Below are 20,424 nucleotides of genomic sequence, written 5' to 3'. Positions count from 1 at the left end.
CCCCTTTCATTTTACGTAATGCCTCACGTACCTCCCCCACACTTACATTCTGCTCTTCTTCACTCCTAAAAGATGGTATACCTCCCTGACCAGTGCATGAAATTACTGCCTCTGTTTCTTCCTTAACATTTAAAAGTTCCTCAAAATATTCTCGCCATCTACCCAATACCTCCATCTCCCCATCTACTAACTCCCCTACTCTGTTTTTAACTGACAAATCCATATTTTCCCTAGGCTTTCTTAACTTGTTTAACTCGCTCCAAAATTTTTTCTTATTTTCATTAAAATTTCTTGACAGTGCCTCTCCCACTCTATCATCTGCTCTCCTTTTGCACTCTCTCACCACTCTCTTTACCTTTCTTTTACTCTCCATATACTCTGCTCTTCTTATAACACTTCTGCTTTGTAAAAACCTCTCATAAGCTACCTTTTTCTCTTTTATCACACCCTTTACTTCATCATTCCACCAATCACTCCTCTTTCCTCCTGCCCCCACCCTCCTATAACCACAAACTTCTGCCCCACATTCTAATACTGCATTTTTAAAACTATTCCAACCCTCTTCAACCCCCCCACTACTCATCTTTGCACTATATATATATATATATATATATATATATATATATATATATACCTAGGGATTGGCAGAGAGCATGTATAGTCCCTTTATATAAAGGGAAAGGGGACAAAAGAGACTGTAAAAATTATAGAGGAATAAGCTTACTGAGTATACCAGGAAAAGTGTACGGTAGGGTTATAATTGAAAGAATTAGAGGTAAGACAGAATGTAGGATTGCGGATGAGCAAGGAGGTTTTAGAGTGGGTAGGGGATGTGTAGATCAGGTGTTTACATTGAAGCATATATGTGAACAGTATTTAGATAAAGATAGGGAGGTTTTTATTGCATTTATGGATTTAGAAAAGGCATATGATAGAGTGGATAGAGGAGCAATGTGGCAGATGTTGCAAGTATATGGAATAGGTGGTAAGTTATTAAATGCTGTAAAGAGTTTTTATGAGGATAGTGAGGCTCAGGTTAGGGTGTGTAGAAGAGAGGGAGACTACTTCCCGGTAAAAGTAGGTCTTAGACAGGGATGTGTAATGTCACCATGGTTGTTTAATATATTTATAGATGGGGTTGTAAAGGAAGTAAATGCTAGGGTGTTTGGGAGAGGGGTGGGATTAAATTATGGGGAATCAAATTCAAAATGGGAATTGACACAGTTACTTTTTGCTGATGATACTGTGCTTATGGGAGATTCTAAAGAAAAATTGCAAAGGTTAGTGGATGAGTTTGGGAATGTGTGTAAAGGTAGAAAGTTGAAAGTGAACATAGAAAAGAGTAAGGTGATGAGGGTGTCAAATGATTTAGATAAAGAAAAATTGGATATCAAATTGGGGAGGAGGAGTATGGAAGAAGTGAATGTTTTCAGATACTTGGGAGTTGACGTGTCGGCGGATGGATTTATGAAGGATGAGGTTAATCATAGAATTGATGAGGGAAAAAAGGTGAGTGGTGCATTGAGGTATATGTGGAGTCAAAAAACGTTATCTATGGAGGCAAAGAAGGGAATGTATGAAAGTATAGTAGTACCAACACTCTTATATGGGTGTGAAGCTTGGGTGGTAAATGCAGCAGCAAGGAGATGGTTGGAGGCAGCGGAGATGTCCTGTCTAAGGGCAATGTGTGGTGTAAATATTATGCAAAAAATTCGGAGTGTGGAAATTAGGAGAAGGTGTGGAGTTAATAAAAGTATTAGTCAGAGGGCAGAAGAGGGGTTGTTGAGGTGGTTTGGTCATTTAGAGAGAATGGATCACAGTAGAATGACATGGAAAGCATATAAATCTATAGGGGAAGGAAGGCGGGGTAGGGGTCGTCCTCGAAAGGGTTGGAGAGAGGGGGTAAAGGAGGTTTTGTGGGTAAGGGGCTTGGATTTCCAGCAAGCGTGCGTGAGCGTGTTAGATAGGAGTGAATGGAGACGAATGGTACTTGGGACCTGACGATCTGTTGGAGTGTGAGCAGGGTAATATTTAGTGAAGGGATTCAGGGAAACCGGTTATTTTCATATAGTCGGACTTGAGTCCTGGAAATGGGAAGTACAATGCCTGCACTTTAAAGGAGGGGTTTGGGATATTGGCAGTTTGGAGGGATATGTTGTGTGTCTTTATATGTGTATGCTTCTAGACTGTTGTATTCTGAGCACCTCTGCAAAAACAGTGATAATGTGCGAGTGTGGTGAAAGTGTTGAATGATGATGAAAGTATTTTCTTTTTGGGGATTTTCTTTCTTTTTTGGGTCACCCTGCCTCGGTGGGAGACGGCCGACTTTTTTAAAAAAAAAAAAAAAAAAAAAAAAATATATATATATAATATATATATATATCTTCTTTCTTCTTTCAACACATCGGCCGTATCCCACCAAGGCAGGGTGGCCCAAAAGGAAAAACGAAAGTTTCTCCTTTTACATTTAGTAATACATACAGGAGAAGAGGTTACTAGCCCCTTGCTCCCGGCATTTTAGTCGCCTCTTACAACACGCATGGCTTACGGAGGAAGAATTCTATTCCACTTCCCCATGGAGATAAGAGGAAATAAACAAGAATAAGAACTAGAAAGAAAATAAAAGAAAACCCAGAGGGATGTGTGTATATATATATATATGCCTGTAGATGTATGTGTAGTGTGACCTAAGTGTAAGTAGAAGTAGCAAGACGTATCTGAAACCTTGCATATTTATGAGACAGAAAAATGGACACCAGCAATCCTACCATCATGTAAAACAATTACAGGCTTTCGTTTTACATTCACTTGGCAGGACGGTAGTACCTCCCTGGGCGGTTGCTGTCTGCCAATCTACTACCTATATATATATATACTACCTATATATAATATATATATATATATATATATATATATATATATATATATATATATATATATATACTACCTATATATAATATATATATATATATATATATATATATATGCGCATGTTGGTTTAGAAAGACACGTAAGCAAACACTATAACATATTTATTAGAAAACGTTTCGGTCCTGGGACCTTGATCACTTCTAACATACAGAGGTAGATAGACATTGTATATATAGGCGGAGAGCGAGATGTGACGCACGTGACCTGAGGAATGTCATAAGAACATAAGAATGGAGGAACACTGTAGAAGGTCTACTGGCCCATGCGAGGCAGGTCCTTATCAAAACAACCTCTGCCTATGATGAGGACGGGTAGACGATGAAATCATGTGACTCCTGTGTTGTTGGGTTGGTGCTGCTTAACCCTTTCAGGGTCCAAGGCCCAAATCTGGAGTCACACACCAGTGTCCAAGAATTTTCAAAAAAAAAATTTGTTATTTTTTCTTATGAAATCGTAGAGAATCTTTTTGTGAAGGTAATAAAACAAAAAGTACGAAATTTGGTGGAAAATTGACGAAATTATGCTCTCGCGAATTTTGATGTGTCAGCGATATTTACGAATCGGCGATTTTGCCGACTTTAACTGCCATTTTAGGCCAATTACATTATTCCAGTCAACCAAATTCTTAGCTATTTCACTAGTATTACTTCTATTCTATCGATTGAGCACAAGAAATCGCCAAGTCAACTGTTTCAACTACAAAATAAAGTGATCGGAAATTGTTAATTTGGCCAATTTAACACAAAGTTCAAAATATTCCAATTTCAAAATAGGGTCCAGAATGAACAATGTAGGCATTCCTGGCACTAAACTAACATTTCCTCTGTTCATTAGTTATGTTTTGAGGCTTTACAAATAAATTCCATTTTGATTTTTTATTCACATAATGAATTTTTATTCACACCAAAAAATAGAAGATTTACTGTTATGCAATACTGTAATAATTGTATAAATATCATCACCATATTTGTGAATGTATATTAGACCCACCAGCTGACGTGTATTAGACGTGTGAGGTCGTTTGTTTACTCTTGAATATCGGCAAAAATTTAACATTTCTGCTACTTTGAGCTCAGTTTCAAGCCATTTCCAGTGCTAAAACCAATCAAAATCATCTCTATTTCTGTAATATGTCTTCCATTCTATCAAATGAGACCAAGAAATCGCAAATACAACTATAAAAAACATACGAAAAAACACTGCAAAGTTGCTGTTTTAATCGAAAAATCATGATTTCATTTTTTTTCTCTCATTATACACAGTGTGCTGCAGGATCTGTTTTATGTGGTGCACACATACCACATAGATGTATTCTCTCATATCTAGGCCCAAATGTACCACTCACAGTTTATCAGAGTGAGCTGAGCTCATGGCGTAGATCTACGGTTTGGACCCTGAACGTAAAGCCGTAGATCTACGGGACGGACCCTGAAAGGGTTAAGTATCCTGTATGCCAATGTTTTTGAAATTTTGTAGTTTCCAGTGTTGCCTTCTATAGTGTCAGTGACGGCGATTAGTGAGGCTTCTAGGCACCGTCGGCGCCTGAGGTCTGGTTTGATGAGAACGAGTTGTGCCTCATTCCAGTTCATCAAATGCCCCATGGAGTCTCTGTGGAGGACACAGGCGTACCTTACATCGTCTCTGTTAGAGGCATTTCGATGCTCATTCAGGCGGACTGCAAGATCTCTGCCTGTCTCGCCTACATATTTCTTGGGACAGAACCCACAGGGGATAGTGTAGACGCCTGCTGTAGAAGTTAGAGGTGTGGGGCTGCGTTTCGTAGTGAGGTCTTTGATAGAGGATGTGTTTATGGTGGAAACGTTGATGTTACTCATAGCAAGTGCCCGGCGAGTATTCGTGGCAACATCGCCACATGGGAGTACTATGAACTGTTTAGGGGGCTGTTCCATGGGCGGTTTGTTGAGGATAGCTTGTGCCTTGAGTCTGCAATCTCGGAGGCTGTTCTGATAAGGACCTGCCTCGCATGGGCCAGTAGGCCTTCTACAGTGTTCCTCCATTCTTATGTTCTTATGACATTCCTCAGGTCACGTGCGTCACATCTCACTCTCCACCTATATATATAATGTCTTTCTACCTCTGTATGTTAGAAGTGATCAAGGTCCCAGGACCGAAACGTTTTCTAATAAATATGTTATAGTGTTTGCTTACATGTCTTTCTAAACCAACTTGTCGGTATTTATTACCAAGGTTTATACCATATATGTATGTGCTTGCCTGTGTAGTGTGACCTAAGTGTAAGTAGAAGTAGCAAGATATACCTGTTATCCAGCATGTTCATGAGACAGAAAAGAGACACCAGCAATCCTACCATCATGTAAAACAGTTACAGGTTTCTGTTTCACAGTCACCTGGCAGGACGGTAGTACCTCCCTGGGTGGTTGCTGTCTACCAACCTACTACCTGATGTGTTAAAAAAATAATTTTCAAATATAAAAGAAAGTTTAACAGTTTACTAAATCTTTTTAATGGGAAATAGGTGTGTACAGTGTATACTGTGCAAGATAGAAAAAACGTACAAAAACTATGCAACAAGAATGACTAACATACATTCCTGAACATTCTATGGCTAAAGAAAATTACATCTTAGCCATAAGTAAATGGTATATAACCTCTGGTACTCTTTTGGGATTAAAATTGGGAGCTGTAGGCTGAGAATATGTGCAGAAGCTATATGCCAATGATAAACAGGATATTTATTTTAAATCAATACTGTAGAGCACTAAACAAGGCTGTCATGTAGATACAGTTAAACAGTAAACATGGTTAATGGAATAATGCAAGTGCAATTATTTGCTTTCCAACATTATATTGGTTTATTTCCCTGCCTTGATGGGAGATGGCTGAGTTTAAACAATATCCATATTACTGTTGAAATAAATAAGCAAGTCCTAAGTGAATTAAGGCGACTAAAATGCTGGGAGCAAGGGACTAGTAACCCCTTCTGTATAAATTACTAAATGGAAAAAGAAAAATTTTTCTTTTTTCTTTTTTTGGGTCACCCTGCCTCGTGGGAGACGGTCAGTGTGCTGAAAAAAATAAGTGGATTATAAGAATTAATAACCCAAGAAAGATAAACAATGTGACTTATGTCAGGTGGAGTAAGTAGGTCCTCTTCCTCAAGGTGCAACCCATAAAGGCTGACTAACCCCTATTTATTTACTACTAGATGAACAGAATCAGCAGGTGTAAGGATGCCTACACATGTCTATAATCACCTAGGATTCAAATGGGGGTCCTTTTGATTATAACCTAAACATTCTACTACTGCTAATGCAAATAACCGAACATGTGTAAATTCAATATTGTGAAAAAGGAAACCATCACTGTATACACAAGTCCTTATGTTAAAAAAAAAAAGTCTCACTTACCCAAATCATCGAGCCTGTCTTCCTGAGTCCAAGCACAATAATCACCCTCCTCAAAGGTACACATGGGAATATTCATACCACAGTCTATTTCATCGCTCATATCTCCACAGTCATTTGTGTTGTCACATAACAGTTGTACGTCAATGCAGAGTCCTGCACAAAAAATGTACTTAATTGCAGTAACCGTAGATTAATTATGTACTTTCATTTCATCAAAAGCTTTTTGCTAGGTAACATGATCGTCAACCTAAAATATGGCTTGAATTAAAATTTACTGAATGAATGATGGTGAATGTTTTCTTTGGATCACCCTACAGTGGCATGAAATGGTTGATGTAGTAAAAATTCTTTAGATGAATGTTAATGAGGAAGGTGAGGTGGTGATTTCATGCATTGAGCAGAGAGTGGTAACATAGTATTGGAGTGAGGAAGAGCCTGAGGTGGATGTAGATGAAAGTACCTTAATCAGAGGGTAGAATAAAAAGGGGTAAAGCAGCTGGGACAGACTGGATTAAGACAGAGATGCTAAAAGTGAGTGGGAATATTATGGTGGAGTGGTTGGTGTATTTGCTGAATAGTATGCATGTTTTTAGAGTGACAGTCATATCAAACCATTAGTTAGTACTGTAATCGCTACAGGAAGAGTAAGGGGTGGATGGAGTACAATGAGAATGACATCAGTTGGTTCACCTGGAGTTTACCTGGAGAGGGTTTCAGGGGTCAATGCCCCTGTGGCTCGGTCTGAGACCAGGCCTCACGGTGGATCAGGGTCTGATCAACCAGGCTGTTACTACTGGCAGCACACAAGCTGATTTACGAACCACAGCCTGGTTGGTCAGGTACAGTGGACCCTCGACCAACGATATTAATCCGTTCCTGAGAGCTCATCGTTAGTCGAAATTATTGTTAGTCGAGTTAATTTTCCCCATAAGAAATAATAGAAATCAAATTAATCCGTTCCTGACACCCCAAAGTATTGAAAAAAAAAAATTTACCACATGAAATATTAATTTTAATACACACAAACTGAAGAAGACATGTACAATTACATGACACTTACCTTTATTGAAGATCTGGTGATGATTGATGGGATGGGAGGAGGGGAGAGTGTGGATGGTTTTAGTGTTTAGAAGGGGAATCCCCTTCCATTAGGACTAGAGGTGTCAAGTCCTTTTCTGGGGTTACTTCCCTTCTTTTTTTAATGCCACTAGGACCAGCTTCAGTGATTTTCACGTGCAGGTTTGGTACCAATCCCTCCAGGACCTTCCAAGTGTATATTATCATGCATCTCTCTCGCCTGCATTCCAGGGAATACAGATCAAGGACCTTCAACTGTTCCCAGTAATTTAGGTGCCTTATCATGCTTACATGTGCCGTGAAAGTTCTTTGTACACTCTCCAGGTCTGCAATGTCACCAGCCTTGAAGGGGGCCGTTAGCGTACAGCAGTAACCCAGCCTAGAGAGCAAAAGCGATTTGAAGAGAATCATCATGGGCTTGGTGTCCCTAGTTTTGAAGGTTCTCATTATCCATCCTACCATTTTCCTAGCAGATGAGGTAGATACATTGTTGTGGTTTTTGAAGGCGAGGTCCTCTGACATTATCACTCCCAGGTCCTTCACATTACTTTTCTGCTCTATTGTATGATTAGAATTTGTCGTATACCCTGATACATTTTTAATTTCCTCAAGTTTCCCATATCTGAGTAGTTGAAATTTCTCCTCGTTGAACTTCACATTGTTTTGAGTGGCCCATTCAAAGATTTGGTTGATGTCCGCTTGGAGTCTCGTGGTGTCTTTGATGGAGGTCACTGCAATTACATCTCTGTCTATGTCAGAAATGAGGATGAGGAGTAGAAGTTTAGTTTAATATGTTTATTATGCACCCCATACCCATCCAGTGGGCGGAAGTCAATAGATTACAAGTGATCATGTCGGAGGATCTCACCTTCATGGACCATAACGTTGTATCAATAGTATCTGCTAGAAAAATGACAGAATAGATAATGAGAACCTTCAAAACTAGGGATGCCAAGCATATGATGACACTTCAGGTCACTTGTTCTATCTAGGCTGGAATATTGCTGCATAGTAACAGCACCTTTCAAGGCAGGTGAAATTGCTGACCTAGAAAATGTACAGAGAACCTACACGGCACACATAACAGAGATAAAACACCTCAATTACTGGGAGTGCTTTAAGTTCCTGAACCTGTACTCCCTGGAATGCAGGCAGGAGAGATACATGATTATATACACTTGGAAAATCCTAGAGGGACTAGTACCAAACTTGCACACGAAAATCACTCTCTACGAAAGCAAAAGACTCGGCAGACGATGCAACATGACCCCAATGAAAAGCAGGGGTGTCACTAGCACGTTAAGAGACAACACAATAAGTGTCAGGGGCCCAAGACTGTTCAACTGCCTCCCAGCATACATGAGGGGGATTACCAATAGACCCCTGGCTGTCTTCAAGCAGGCACTGGACAAGCACCTAAAGTCGGTACCTGGCCAGCCGGGCTGTGGCTCGTACGTTGGATTGCGTGCAGCCAGCAGTAACAGCCTGGTTGATCAGGCCCTGATCCACCATGAGGCCCGGTCACAGACCGGGCCACGGGGGCGTTGACCCCCGGAACTCTCTCCAGGTAAATAATGGGTCCAGGAACTGGGCCCCAAAGTTTTGATAGCTGAGTAAGTACTGTGCCTTGTGGAGCAGAGCTTTTTACCGTGGCTGCCTGGGACTTTACTCTGTTTACTATTACTCTTTGTGTTCTATTTGTCAGGAAGTTCTAGATCCATCTACCAACTTTTCCTGTTATTCCTCTATCATGCATTTTGTGTGCTATTACACCATGGTCACACTTGTCGAAAGCTTTTGCAAAGTCTGTGTATACTACACCTGTATTAAGTTTATCCTCTACAGCATCCAGAACCTTTTCATAGTGGTCCAGTAGCTGGGACAGGCAGGAGCGACATGCTCTAAACCCGTGTTGCTCTGGGTTGTGTAACTGATGGGTATCTAGGTGGTTGGCAATCTTGCTTTTGGTAAGAAGTAACAGTGAATGAACTTAAAAAGACGTTAAGATATAAGCAAATATTGTGAGAAAAATGAGTTGAGAGAGTACAGGAAATAAAGAGGAAGTCAAGGAGACATGTGGTAAATTTAAGAATGTAGTGCTAGTGTGCACAGCAGAAGTTTGTGGGTATAAGATGGTAGGTGTTGGTATAAGATGGAAAGTGTGAGTGGGAAGAGGGATAACTGGTGGAAAGATGAGGAAAAGAGGGTAGTAAGGGAACAAAGTTCGCATACTTTAGGGTTATACAACGTAAAAATTTATATATGGAAGGTAGGGTATACGGAGAGGAATAGGGAGGCTAAAAGAGTAGTGACAAGTAAGGTAAGTGGTTTTTAATGGACATGCTGAAGGAGAGTCAGTAAGGTCAGAGGGTAATTTGAAATGTGATGTTTGCACTCTTTTGGTAAGACAGAAAACTAATAAATGATGGTGAATGTATTTCCTCTTTTCTTAAAAAAATTCAATTAAAAATTTTAGTTTTGCATCATAACCTTTCTTTCATTTACTCAATTCAACATGCTATAGTTTTAACACAAATAAATCCATAAAAATTATAGATTAATCCATATTCAGTATTTACCTGTTTGTTCACAGTGGATTTGGTCTTCAAGACACTGAACAGGCTCAAAAGGTAGAGCACAATTGGCAAAAGAGAAGTCATCCAGTGAGAGGTCTGATGGAGCGCCAAACTTTGTGGCTTCCACATGCACAACGAAATCTCCAAGCCAGTCTGGTCATTAAGCAAAAATATTGTCACACGAATGTTTGTAACATATAATTTAATCTCCATACTACTGTACCACCTTTGTATAATATTACACTTCCACGGTCTAAAAATATCCCTCTCACATCCTCATCCTAGCTCATTTACATATTCATGCATTATCACGCATAACATATTCTTTTATCGCTGAAAAAAGTTCAGCACGTGTTAGGTTTTCTAGTTTTCCTATGACACCATGCACCTTAACCCTTAAACGGTCCAAACATATATAGTATACGGAACGTTTCACCACACAGTGGCTTCATCAGTCCAATTCAAAGTAGAAAGGCGTAAGGAGGAGGAGGAGATTGAGGTAATCAGTCCCTCAGCCTGGAGTTGATGTGTTCAGTCCATCAATCTTTTAGAATGTACAGCATAGGGCCGTAGACGTGGCTTATATACTGTAGTGGGGTGAGGCGAAGCAGGCGGAGGTGGGGTCATAGTGGTACCACCCACTAGTCGAAGTAGGTCTTCGTCCAAAGATTGGACAAGTGTTGAAGAATTCTTTGTAACAAGATCCCATGATGCTGCAGTGTCAGACAGTTGTGATGAATGGTTTGAAAAACCGACAAGTTGAAGATTGAGACACTTATGCAACATATGGGAATCTTTAGTCAGGAAACGTTTCGCCACACAGTGGCTTTATCAGTCCAATACAAAGTAGAAAGGCATAAGGAGAGGAGGAGATTGAGGTAATCAGTCCCTCAGCCTGGAGTCGATATGTTCAGTCCATCAATCTTGTAGAATGTACAGCATAGGGCCGTAGACGTGACTTATATACTGTAGTGAGGTGAGGCGAAGCAGGAGGAGATGGGGTCATAGTGGTATCATCCACTAGTCGAAGTAGGTCTTTGTGCAAAGGTTGGACAAGTGTTGAAAAATTCTTTGTAACAAGATCCCATGATGCTGCAGTGTCTGACGGTTGTGATGAATGGTTTGAAAAACCGACAAGTTGAAGATTGAGACACTTATGCAACATATGGGAATCTTTATTCAGGAAACATTTCGCCACACAGTGGCTTCATCAGTCCAATACAAAGTAGAAAGGCATAAGGAGAGGAGGATACTGCAGCATCATGGGATCTTGTTACAAAGAATTCTTCAACACTTGTCCAACCTTTGCACAAAGACCTACTTCGACTAGTGGATGATACCACTATGACCCCACCTCCTGCTTCGCCTCACCTCACTACAGTATATAAGCCACATCTAAGGCCCTATGCTGTACATTCTACAAGATTGATGGACTGAACACATCGACTCCAGTCTGAGGGACTGATTACCTCAATCTCCTCCTCTCCTTATGCCTTTCTACTTTGTATTGGACTGATGAAGCCACTGTGTGGTGAAACAATTCCTGAATAAAGATTCCCATATGTTGCATAAGTGTCTCAATCTTCAACTTGTCGGTTTTTCAAACCATTCATCACACACACATATATAGTACACGTTCTCTTGCGCAGCACCCCGAATATTTTGAAAAAAATAAATCACTTATTTTTTTTAGAGAAAGAAAGCACATTTTTTAAGTGTTTTAAAATAAAAAAAAAATTAGGGTCAGTACTTACTGAGATATGAGGCCGCGAAGTTGGCACTTGGTGATCACCTGACGGCAACATGGTGCACTGCCGCTTGCAGAAATTCTACATATTTACCATTTACTTCTAATTTTTTTTTTCATTTTCTTGGTTTTCATGATATGATAATTATATTTTATAGTAAATCTTTTGATTTCGATGCCAATTGTTGTTTATACACCAATATTATATACAAAATTATTATCATATTGTCATAAACACACATGTACACACTGACAGGTGATTTTGCACACCTGGCTGAATCACATTCTATTATCTACAACAATATATGTACAAGTATTTACATGTCCACTTATGTTTCTAGAATTCCACGATTGTATGATACTCCATGAAGCATGGATTCATACAGAGTGCCACCCCACACTGGTGACAAATGAATCGTGTGTCCTTCCACTGTTGGGGTTGTTTTTTGGTGGTAGCACACACAACACACTTTTTCTGGGAATTCTTCTTCTTTGGGGTAGGTGGTATTGGTACCAGATAATGACAGTTAGGAGTGATTCAGTCTGGCACTTCCCCTACTGGCTGTGGTTGTGGGACAAGTCGCTGTTGAGGGGCAGGTACAGGTGTGGTACCATACTTTCTTGCTATCTGTTTGACAACATTCAGAAAGAATTCTGCAAAACGTCGTTTTCCAGTCTTTATTTCGTACATATTGAATGCATCGAGCACTGCAATGTCTACAAAGTGAAAAAACAGTTTCATATACCACTTGTGACTCCTATGTACACAGTCAACAAGCCCTATCATCATGTCACACTTGTCAACTCGTCACATATTGTACATATAGTCCATGACAGCAGCTGGCTTTACAATAGGTTCATTGTTGAACTTGCTCAGTCTGTCTGTGTGTACCATCTCATTTTTGTGGATGGCCAACGGCAATGTCACGTCCTGTTTGTCATGCCACGTCAGTGCCATGATGTCATTAGCATGAAACACTTGCACTGCACCTTCTACACTGCCTCCACTGAACCTTGGCATATGTTTTCTATTCCTTCTCACTGTTCCACATATATCAGTATTGTCCACACATAGGAAATCAGCGAGCATAGGGCTTGTATACCAGTTGTCTGTGTACAATGTATGGCCCTTGCCAAGGTATGGTTACATCATCCTACGAACAACATCACCGGAAATGCCCAACATCCATCTGTCATCATTGAGTGTGTTTCGCCTGGTGTATACAATAACATCCAACACAAGACCACTCTCACAGTCACACATAACAAAAAGTTTTATACCAAAGCGATTACGTTTGCTCGGTGTATATTGCTTGAATGACAGGCGTCCCTTGAACAGAATCAAGGACTCATCAAAAACAATGTTCTTCAAGGGATAAAAGTATGCACTGAATTTCTGCTTCAAGTACATAAACACTTCCCGGATTTTGTATAGAAGGTCATTTCTGTTTGGCGTATTTCTGTTTGAGAAGTGCAACATCCGTAGCAACAGAGTGAATCTGTTGCAGGGAAGGAGGTCACGGAAAACTGGAGTACTGATGAAGTGGTCTGTGGACCAGTAATTATGTATATTGTTCATATAGATATGTGGCATAAGCATGACAGTGGCAAGGAATAAATACATTTCAGCCACTGTTGTGTCTTTCCACCTGTGCAGCTGTGACGATTCTCCAACCTCTGCTGTGTTGTCCATGACATATCGGTAATAAGTGTTTGTCTGGGTCACTATCAAGTTCATTATAGATCATCAAAGTACAACTGGAAATAGTCTAACTCTGAAGACTCATTCATTAGGTGACATTCTGGCTGGATAACACTTCCACTTGCATCAAAATCACAAGGCTGTGGCATGAATATACTTTGTGTCCAGTTCCACTCATGATCACGTGGTGCAGGGTGGACCTGTGGCATGGGGCAAGGGGGAGCAGGAGGAGGGACAGGAGTGGAGGCAGCACATGGTTGAGGGGATGCCGGGCAGTCCTTTGTCTGTCCACCCACTACGCCATGTGGTCCAGGCACCATGCCTCCCACCACTACCTCCTCCATCCCTGCATACTCGCCTTCATGATCACTTTCACTATCAGTGGCCGGGGTTTTGGATCGTGACCTGCCACGACCCTTGGGGACTGCATATGGCACACTGCCTGAATGTAGACAACGATGCCTAAAAGTACGCTTCACTGGTGAATAATGAACTTCACTATCACTAGACGAATCCTCAGATGGCATAAAATCAATCTCAGTGTCACTTACATCACTTTCACTATCACTAAAACACCGGGAAAATTATAGTTTCCTCTTGCGAAGTTGCCTATGGGTAACACTCGCCACTCCAGAGGTGCTTGGCCCAGGGTCTTGTGTGGCCACACTGGCCACCCCAGAAGTGCTTGGCCTAGGGTCTGCTGTGGCCACACTGGCTACCCCAGAAGTGCTTGGCCCAAGGACAGGTGTGGCTACCCCAGAGGTGATGGGCTGAGGGTCATCTGGGTTATCGTTGACATTTTCACTAATTTCCTGAATATTACTGGCCCCATTGGTGTCAAATCCACTAAACTCACAATCTCTATCACTTTCCTCGAATAGTAGAGTGTTAATACGAGGAGGCGTGAGTGAATCATGAGGATGTGCCATGATGCTGACCCAAGATGGAGCTGAATGTAACTGGACCTACCATGTGGTACCCAGGTGTCCCTGATTTTTTCATATGGTTCACACTGAGTGCACATACCCATTCTCTCATGTCTAGGTGACAGGCCTATCGCGCCAATTTTGAATGAATGAAAAATGAAACATATATATACGTTTGGGGCACTGCGCGAGAGAACATATATATACGTTTGGACCGTTTAAGGGTTAACTGAATAATGAACAAATTACTCATCGGTTAACCCCTAAACGGTCCAAACGTATATATACATTCTTACACGTAGCGCCCCAAGTATATATATACGTTTTAATTTTCCTGCCTCCAAATTTGGCACAATTGGCCTGAGATGCCTGGTCAGCATAGAATGGGTTCTAACACTCGATGTGCACAGTATTTAAAAAATCTGGAACCACTTAGTACCTTGTGGGAGCACCAGTTAAATTGAGCCCCAACTAGAGCAAACAGTGCAGCAAACACCAAGGATTCACTGATGTAATGTCATATTGACACTCCTCTTTTAAGAGGAAAGTGATGTTAATCCCAAGTTTAGAGTCTGTCGATCTCTGTATCTCTGTCTGTCTCTATCAGTCTCTGTCTGTCTATCTGTGTCTGTCTGTCTATCTGTGTGTCTACCTGTGTCTGTCTCTGTCTATCTGTCTGTCTCTGCCTTTGTCTATCTGTCTTCATCTCTTTCATTCTGTCTCTGTCTATCTCTGTCTCACAGGTACACATAAATACAAGTATACATAGTGTAAATTACCTAGGATAACCCATAAAATCCAGACAAAGTGCTATACTCTGCTTGTAGATGTGAGTAAACATGATGACACAGTCTTGTGGCTCTCTCTGAGACAGAGAGCTAGACAGATAGACAGGGAGCTTGACAGATAGACAGGGAGCTTGACAAACAGACAGGGAGCTTGACAGACAGACATGCTTGTGTACCAGCGAAAACAAAGCAAAGGCAATGCTCATCAAATGTCACTTCTAATCTTTTCTTATCTGCTGCACCCTCCCCCACCCTCATGTATGCTCATCAAACGTCAGTTCTTATCAGATGTTATCTTATCTTATGTCACTGTCAGGGGTGGACTTTGTTTTTCATGCTTCAAGGGAACTTACTATTACCTATTATTATTATTATGTATTCTCCTCCTCCTCCTCCTCTTCCTCTTCCTCTTCCTCCTCCTCCTCCTCCTCCTCTTCCTCCTCCTCCCCTCCTCCTCGTCCTTCTCCTCTTCCTCCTCCTCCTACTCCTCCTCCTCATTATTATTATATACTTTCACATATCCAAAACATGCTGGGACCTACAAATACTTTGTATATATTCCAAGACAATAGTAAATGACCAAGGCAGGTGCAAATGTCTACCTATCAATGTGTTTGTGACAATTTGAGTACAATTTCAGTAACTAATATTAGTGTCAGAACAAAGATTGGTTATGAAATGGCAAGAACTACTATAAATTGTAATTATCAAAACATAAAAATTATATAAAATAATATGAAAAATAGAAAAAAAGGCATATCGGCAACACTTCTGCAAGCGGCAGGACTCCATGTTGCCGTCACGTGAGCATCCAGTGCCTACTTCTCGGCCTCATATCTCTGTAAGTACTGACCCTAATTTTTTTTTATTCTAAAACACTTAAAAAAATGTGCTCTTTCTTTCTATAAAAAAAAAAACGATTTTTTTTTTTCAAAATATTCAGGGCGCTGCATGAGTGAACATATATATACGTTTGGACCGTTTAAGGGTTAAAGCAGGCCACCCCACCTTGGTGGGATATGGCCGGTGCGTTGAAAGAAAGAAAGAATACAGTGGACCCCCGGTTAACGAACTTTTTTCATTCCAGTAGTATGTTCAGGTGCCAGTACTGACCGAATTTTTTCCCATAAGGAATATTGTGAAGTAGATTAGTCCATTTCAGACCCCCAAACATACACGTACAAACGCACTTACATAAATACACTTACATAATTGGTCGCATTTGGAGGTGATCGTTAAGCGGGGGTCCACTGTACTAATTATCATTTATCACATGAAGGAAGCTTGAAAGATGGATAATGTAGCAACAGTAAACATACCAGTACTGTAATTTAGTCAATGACAAGAATAAATTACAGATAAGACTACTACAGTGGTACCTCGAGTTTTGAACAGCTCCCAACTTGAACAATTATGTAAGTGTGTTATTGTAAGTGCTTTTGTAAGTGTATTTTTGGGGGTCTGAAATGGACTAATCTAATTTACATTATTTCTTATAGGAACAATTCGTTTGGTATCAGCACTTGAATAGCCTTCTGGAACAAATTAAGTTCGTAACTTGAGGTACCACTGTATCTCTTATTAACAAAATTCTGATTTTTTTTTTTTTTTTTTTTCAACAAGTCGGCCATTTCCCACCGAGGCAGGGTGACCCAAAAAAAAGAAAGAAAATCCCCAAAAAGAAAATACTTTCATCATCATTTAACACTTTCACCACACTCGCACATTATCACTGTTTTTTTTTTCTAAATACAGCAATTAAATATTCTTCTTAAAAGCTCCAATGTGTCAACACAAATCACATTTTTTAAATATTAATAAAGAATCATTACAAAGAAAATTAAATTTTACTCCGCCCAAGAATAGTGAAGATTTAATTGGTTATAAAGGCTAATACAAAAAATTAAGTTCTTTAAAACATGTGAATAAATATAAAGAAAAGTTCCTTAGTGTTCAAAGGAAGATAACACTCACCCTGAAGCATCACTTCAGCCTGATGCCAGCTCACAGTATTTTTGTTGACTAAATATGAAACAGGTGTAGTATCACTGTCTCTCTCAACACTCACAACTACCTCTATATTTTTGCCAAGTGCCTCATTTGAGTTTTCTCGGTACCTGTAATAATTCAAGATTTTATTGACTCTTGGTGAGTTCCACAATGTTACAGCATGATGTCTGGTTGTACCCTATAATAGAAATACTCTGCATAACTAGTCAAGGCTTACTGACATATAACAAATTTATCATGCTAGAGGCTACTCTGCAGTGCAGCTTGTTGTCCTTTCCCTGTAGAAGCTGCTGAGTTCAGTCTCAAAGTACAGATCATTATGCCATTACTTTACCAAAGTTGTAGACAGTGTTAAAACTCAGGGTCAGATAGACCTATGCCAGTGGCCAGTGTAAAGGTAGAAAGTTGAAAGTGAACATACTTAAGAGTAAGGTGATGAGGGTATCAAACGATTTAGATAAAGAAAAATTGAATATCACATAGGAGGGAGGGAATATGGGAGTGAATGTGTTCAGATATTTGTGAGTAGACTTATCAGCAAATGGGTTTATGAAGGACAAGATTAACCATAGAACTGATGAAGAAAAACAATGGGTCGTGCAGTGAAGTATCTGTGGAAACAAAGGACGTTATCCATGGAGGCAAAGAAGGGAATGTATGAGAGTATAGTGGTACCAACACACTTATATGGGTGTGAAGCTGTAAATGCTGCAGCAAGGAGGAGGCTGGAGGCAGTGGAGATAACGTGTTGAAGGAGAATGTGTGGTGTAAATATTATTCACAAAACTCATAGTGAGGAAATTAGGAGATGTGGAGTTACTAAAAGTATTAGTCAGAGGGCTGAAGAGGGGTTGTTGAGGTAGTTTGGTTATTTAGTGAGAATAGAGCAAAAAAAAAAATTACTTGGAGGGAGTATAAATCTGTAGTGAAGGAGAGGAGGGGTAGGGGTCATCCTAGGAAAGGATGTGCAAAGGGCTTGGATATACAGCAAGCATATCTGAGAGTGTTAGATAGGAGTGAATGGAGATGAATGGTCTTTGGGACCTGATGAGCTGCTGGAGTATGAGCAGGGTAATATTTTGTGAAGGGATTCAGGGAAACCAGTTAGCTGGACTTGAGTCCTGGAAATGGGAAGTACAATGCCTGCACTTTAAAGGAGGGGTCTGGGACATTGGTAGTCTGGAGGGATTTTTGAACTGTCATGCCTGAGCACCTCTGTAAAAACAGTGATTATGTATGAGTGAGGTGAAAATGTTGAATAATGATGAAGGTATTTTCTTTTTGAAGATTTTCTTTCTTTTTGGGTCACCCTGCCTTGGTGGGAGACGGCCAACTTGTTGAAAAAAAATATATATATAAAAAGAATAAGAAGACGAAAATTGTCAAAGTGGGAAGCCTGAATGTGCGTGGATGTTGTACAAATGATAAGAAAGAGATGATTGTGGATGTTATGAATGAGAAGAAGCTGGATGTCCTGGCTTTAAGTGAAACGAAGCTGAAGGGGGTGGGAGAGTTTCAATGGAGAGGAATAAATGGGATTAGGTCAGGGGTTTCAAATAGAGTTAAGAGCTAAAGAAGGAGTAGCAATAATGTTGAAGGATAAGCTATGGCAGGAAAAGAGGGACTATAAATGTATTAATTCAAGGATTATGTGGAGTAAAATAAAGATTGGATGTGAAAAGTGGGTTATAGTAAGTGTGTATGCACCTGGAGAAGAAAGAAGTGTAGAGGAGAGAGAGAGATTTTGGGAAACGTTGAGTGAATGCGTGGGGAGTTTTGAATCAAGTGTGAGAGTAATGGTGGTTGGGGATTTCAATGCTAAAATGGGTAAAAATGTTATGGAGGGAGTAGTAGGTAAATTTGGGGTGCCAGGGGTAAATGTAAATGGGGAGCCTTTAATTGAGCTATGTGTAGAAAGAGATTTGGTAATAAGTAATACATATTTTATGAAAAAGAGGATAAATAAATATACAAGGTATGATGTAGCACGTAATGAAAGTAGTTTGTTAGATTATGTATTGGTGGATAAAAGGTTGATGGGTAGGCTCCAGGATGTACATGTTTATAGAGGGGCAACTGATATATCGGATCATTATTTAGTTGTAGCTACAGTTAGAGTAAGAGGTAGATGGGAAAAGAGGAAGGTGGCAACAACAAGTAAGAGGGAGGTGAAAGTGTATAAACTAAGGGAGGAGGAAGTTCGGGTGAGATATAAGCGACTGTTGGCAGAAAGGTGGGCTAGTGCAAAGATGAGTAGTGGGGGGGTTGAAGAGGGTTGGAATAGTTTTAAAAATGCAGTATTAGAATGTGGGGCAGAAGTTTGTGGTTATAGGATGGGGAAGGGGGCAGGTGGAAAGAGGAGTGATTGGTGGAATGATGAAGTAAAGGGTGTGATAAAAGAGAAAAAGTTAGCTTATGAGAGGTTTTTACAAAGCAGAAGTGTTATAAGAAAAACAGAGTATATGGACAGTAAAAGAACGGTGAAGAGAGTGGTGAGAGAGTGCAAAAGGAGAGCAGATAATAGAGTGGGAGAGGCACTGTCAAGAAATTTTAATGAAAATAAGAAAAAATTTTGGAGTGAGTTAAACAAGTTAAGAAAGCCATGGGAAAGTGTGGATTTGTCAGTTAAAAATAGAGTAGGGGAGTTAGTAGATGGGGAGAGGGAGGTATTAGGTAGATGGCGAGAATATTTTGAGGAACTTTTAAATGTTGAGGAAGAAAGGGAGGTGGTAATTTCATGCACTGGTCAGGGAGGTATACCATCTTTTAGGAGTGAAGAAGAGCAGAATGTAAGTGTGGGGGAGGTACGTGAGGCATTACGTAGAATGAAAGGGGGTAAAGCAGCTGGAACTGATGGGATCATGACAGAAATGTTAAAAGCAGGGGGGGATATAGTGTTGGAGTGGTTGGTACTTTTGTTTAATAAATGTATGAAAGAGGGGAAGGTACATAGGGATTGGCAGAGAGCATGTATAGTCCATTTATATAAAGGGAAAGGGGACAAAAGAGATTGTAAAAATTATAGAGGAATAAGTTTATTGAGTATACCAGGAAAAGTGTATGGTAGGGTTATAATTGAAAGAATTAGAGTTAAGACAGAATGTAGGATTGCGGATGAGCAAGGAGGTTTCAGAGTGGGTAGGGGATGTGTAGATCAAGTGTTTACATTGAAGCATATATTTTTTTTTTTTTCAACAAGTCGGTCGTCTCCCACCGAGGCAGGGTGACCCAAAAAAGAAAGAAAATCCCCAAAAAGAAAATACTTTCATCATCATTCA

The 20,424-nt window shown here is 40.1% G+C and overlaps 1 protein-coding gene across 2 annotated transcripts in view; it reads right to left on the bottom strand.

Annotated features, from left to right (window-relative positions):
* Positions 1 to 20,424, bottom strand: part of LOC128698663 (MAM and LDL-receptor class A domain-containing protein 2-like) — a 382,606-nt gene that overhangs the window by 218,059 nt on the left and 144,123 nt on the right. For both annotated transcript variants that reach the window (XM_070084851.1, XM_070084850.1), the window contains exons 29-31: positions 17,111 to 17,253; positions 9,977 to 10,126; positions 6,321 to 6,473 (exon numbers count right to left, since the gene is read on the bottom strand). In XM_070084851.1, the coding sequence (XP_069940952.1) occupies positions 6,321 to 6,473; positions 9,977 to 10,126; positions 17,111 to 17,253 (446 nt within the window). The remainder of the gene's footprint in view (positions 1 to 6,320; positions 6,474 to 9,976; positions 10,127 to 17,110; positions 17,254 to 20,424) is intronic.

The sequence above is a fragment of the Cherax quadricarinatus genome, chromosome 14 (assembly GCF_038502225.1).
Source record: "Cherax quadricarinatus isolate ZL_2023a chromosome 14, ASM3850222v1, whole genome shotgun sequence".
NCBI classification, from domain to species: Eukaryota; Metazoa; Arthropoda; class Malacostraca; order Decapoda; family Parastacidae; genus Cherax; species Cherax quadricarinatus.
The sequence above is the reverse complement of the archived record's forward strand: the minus strand, read 5'-3'. Positions and strand labels throughout refer to the sequence as shown.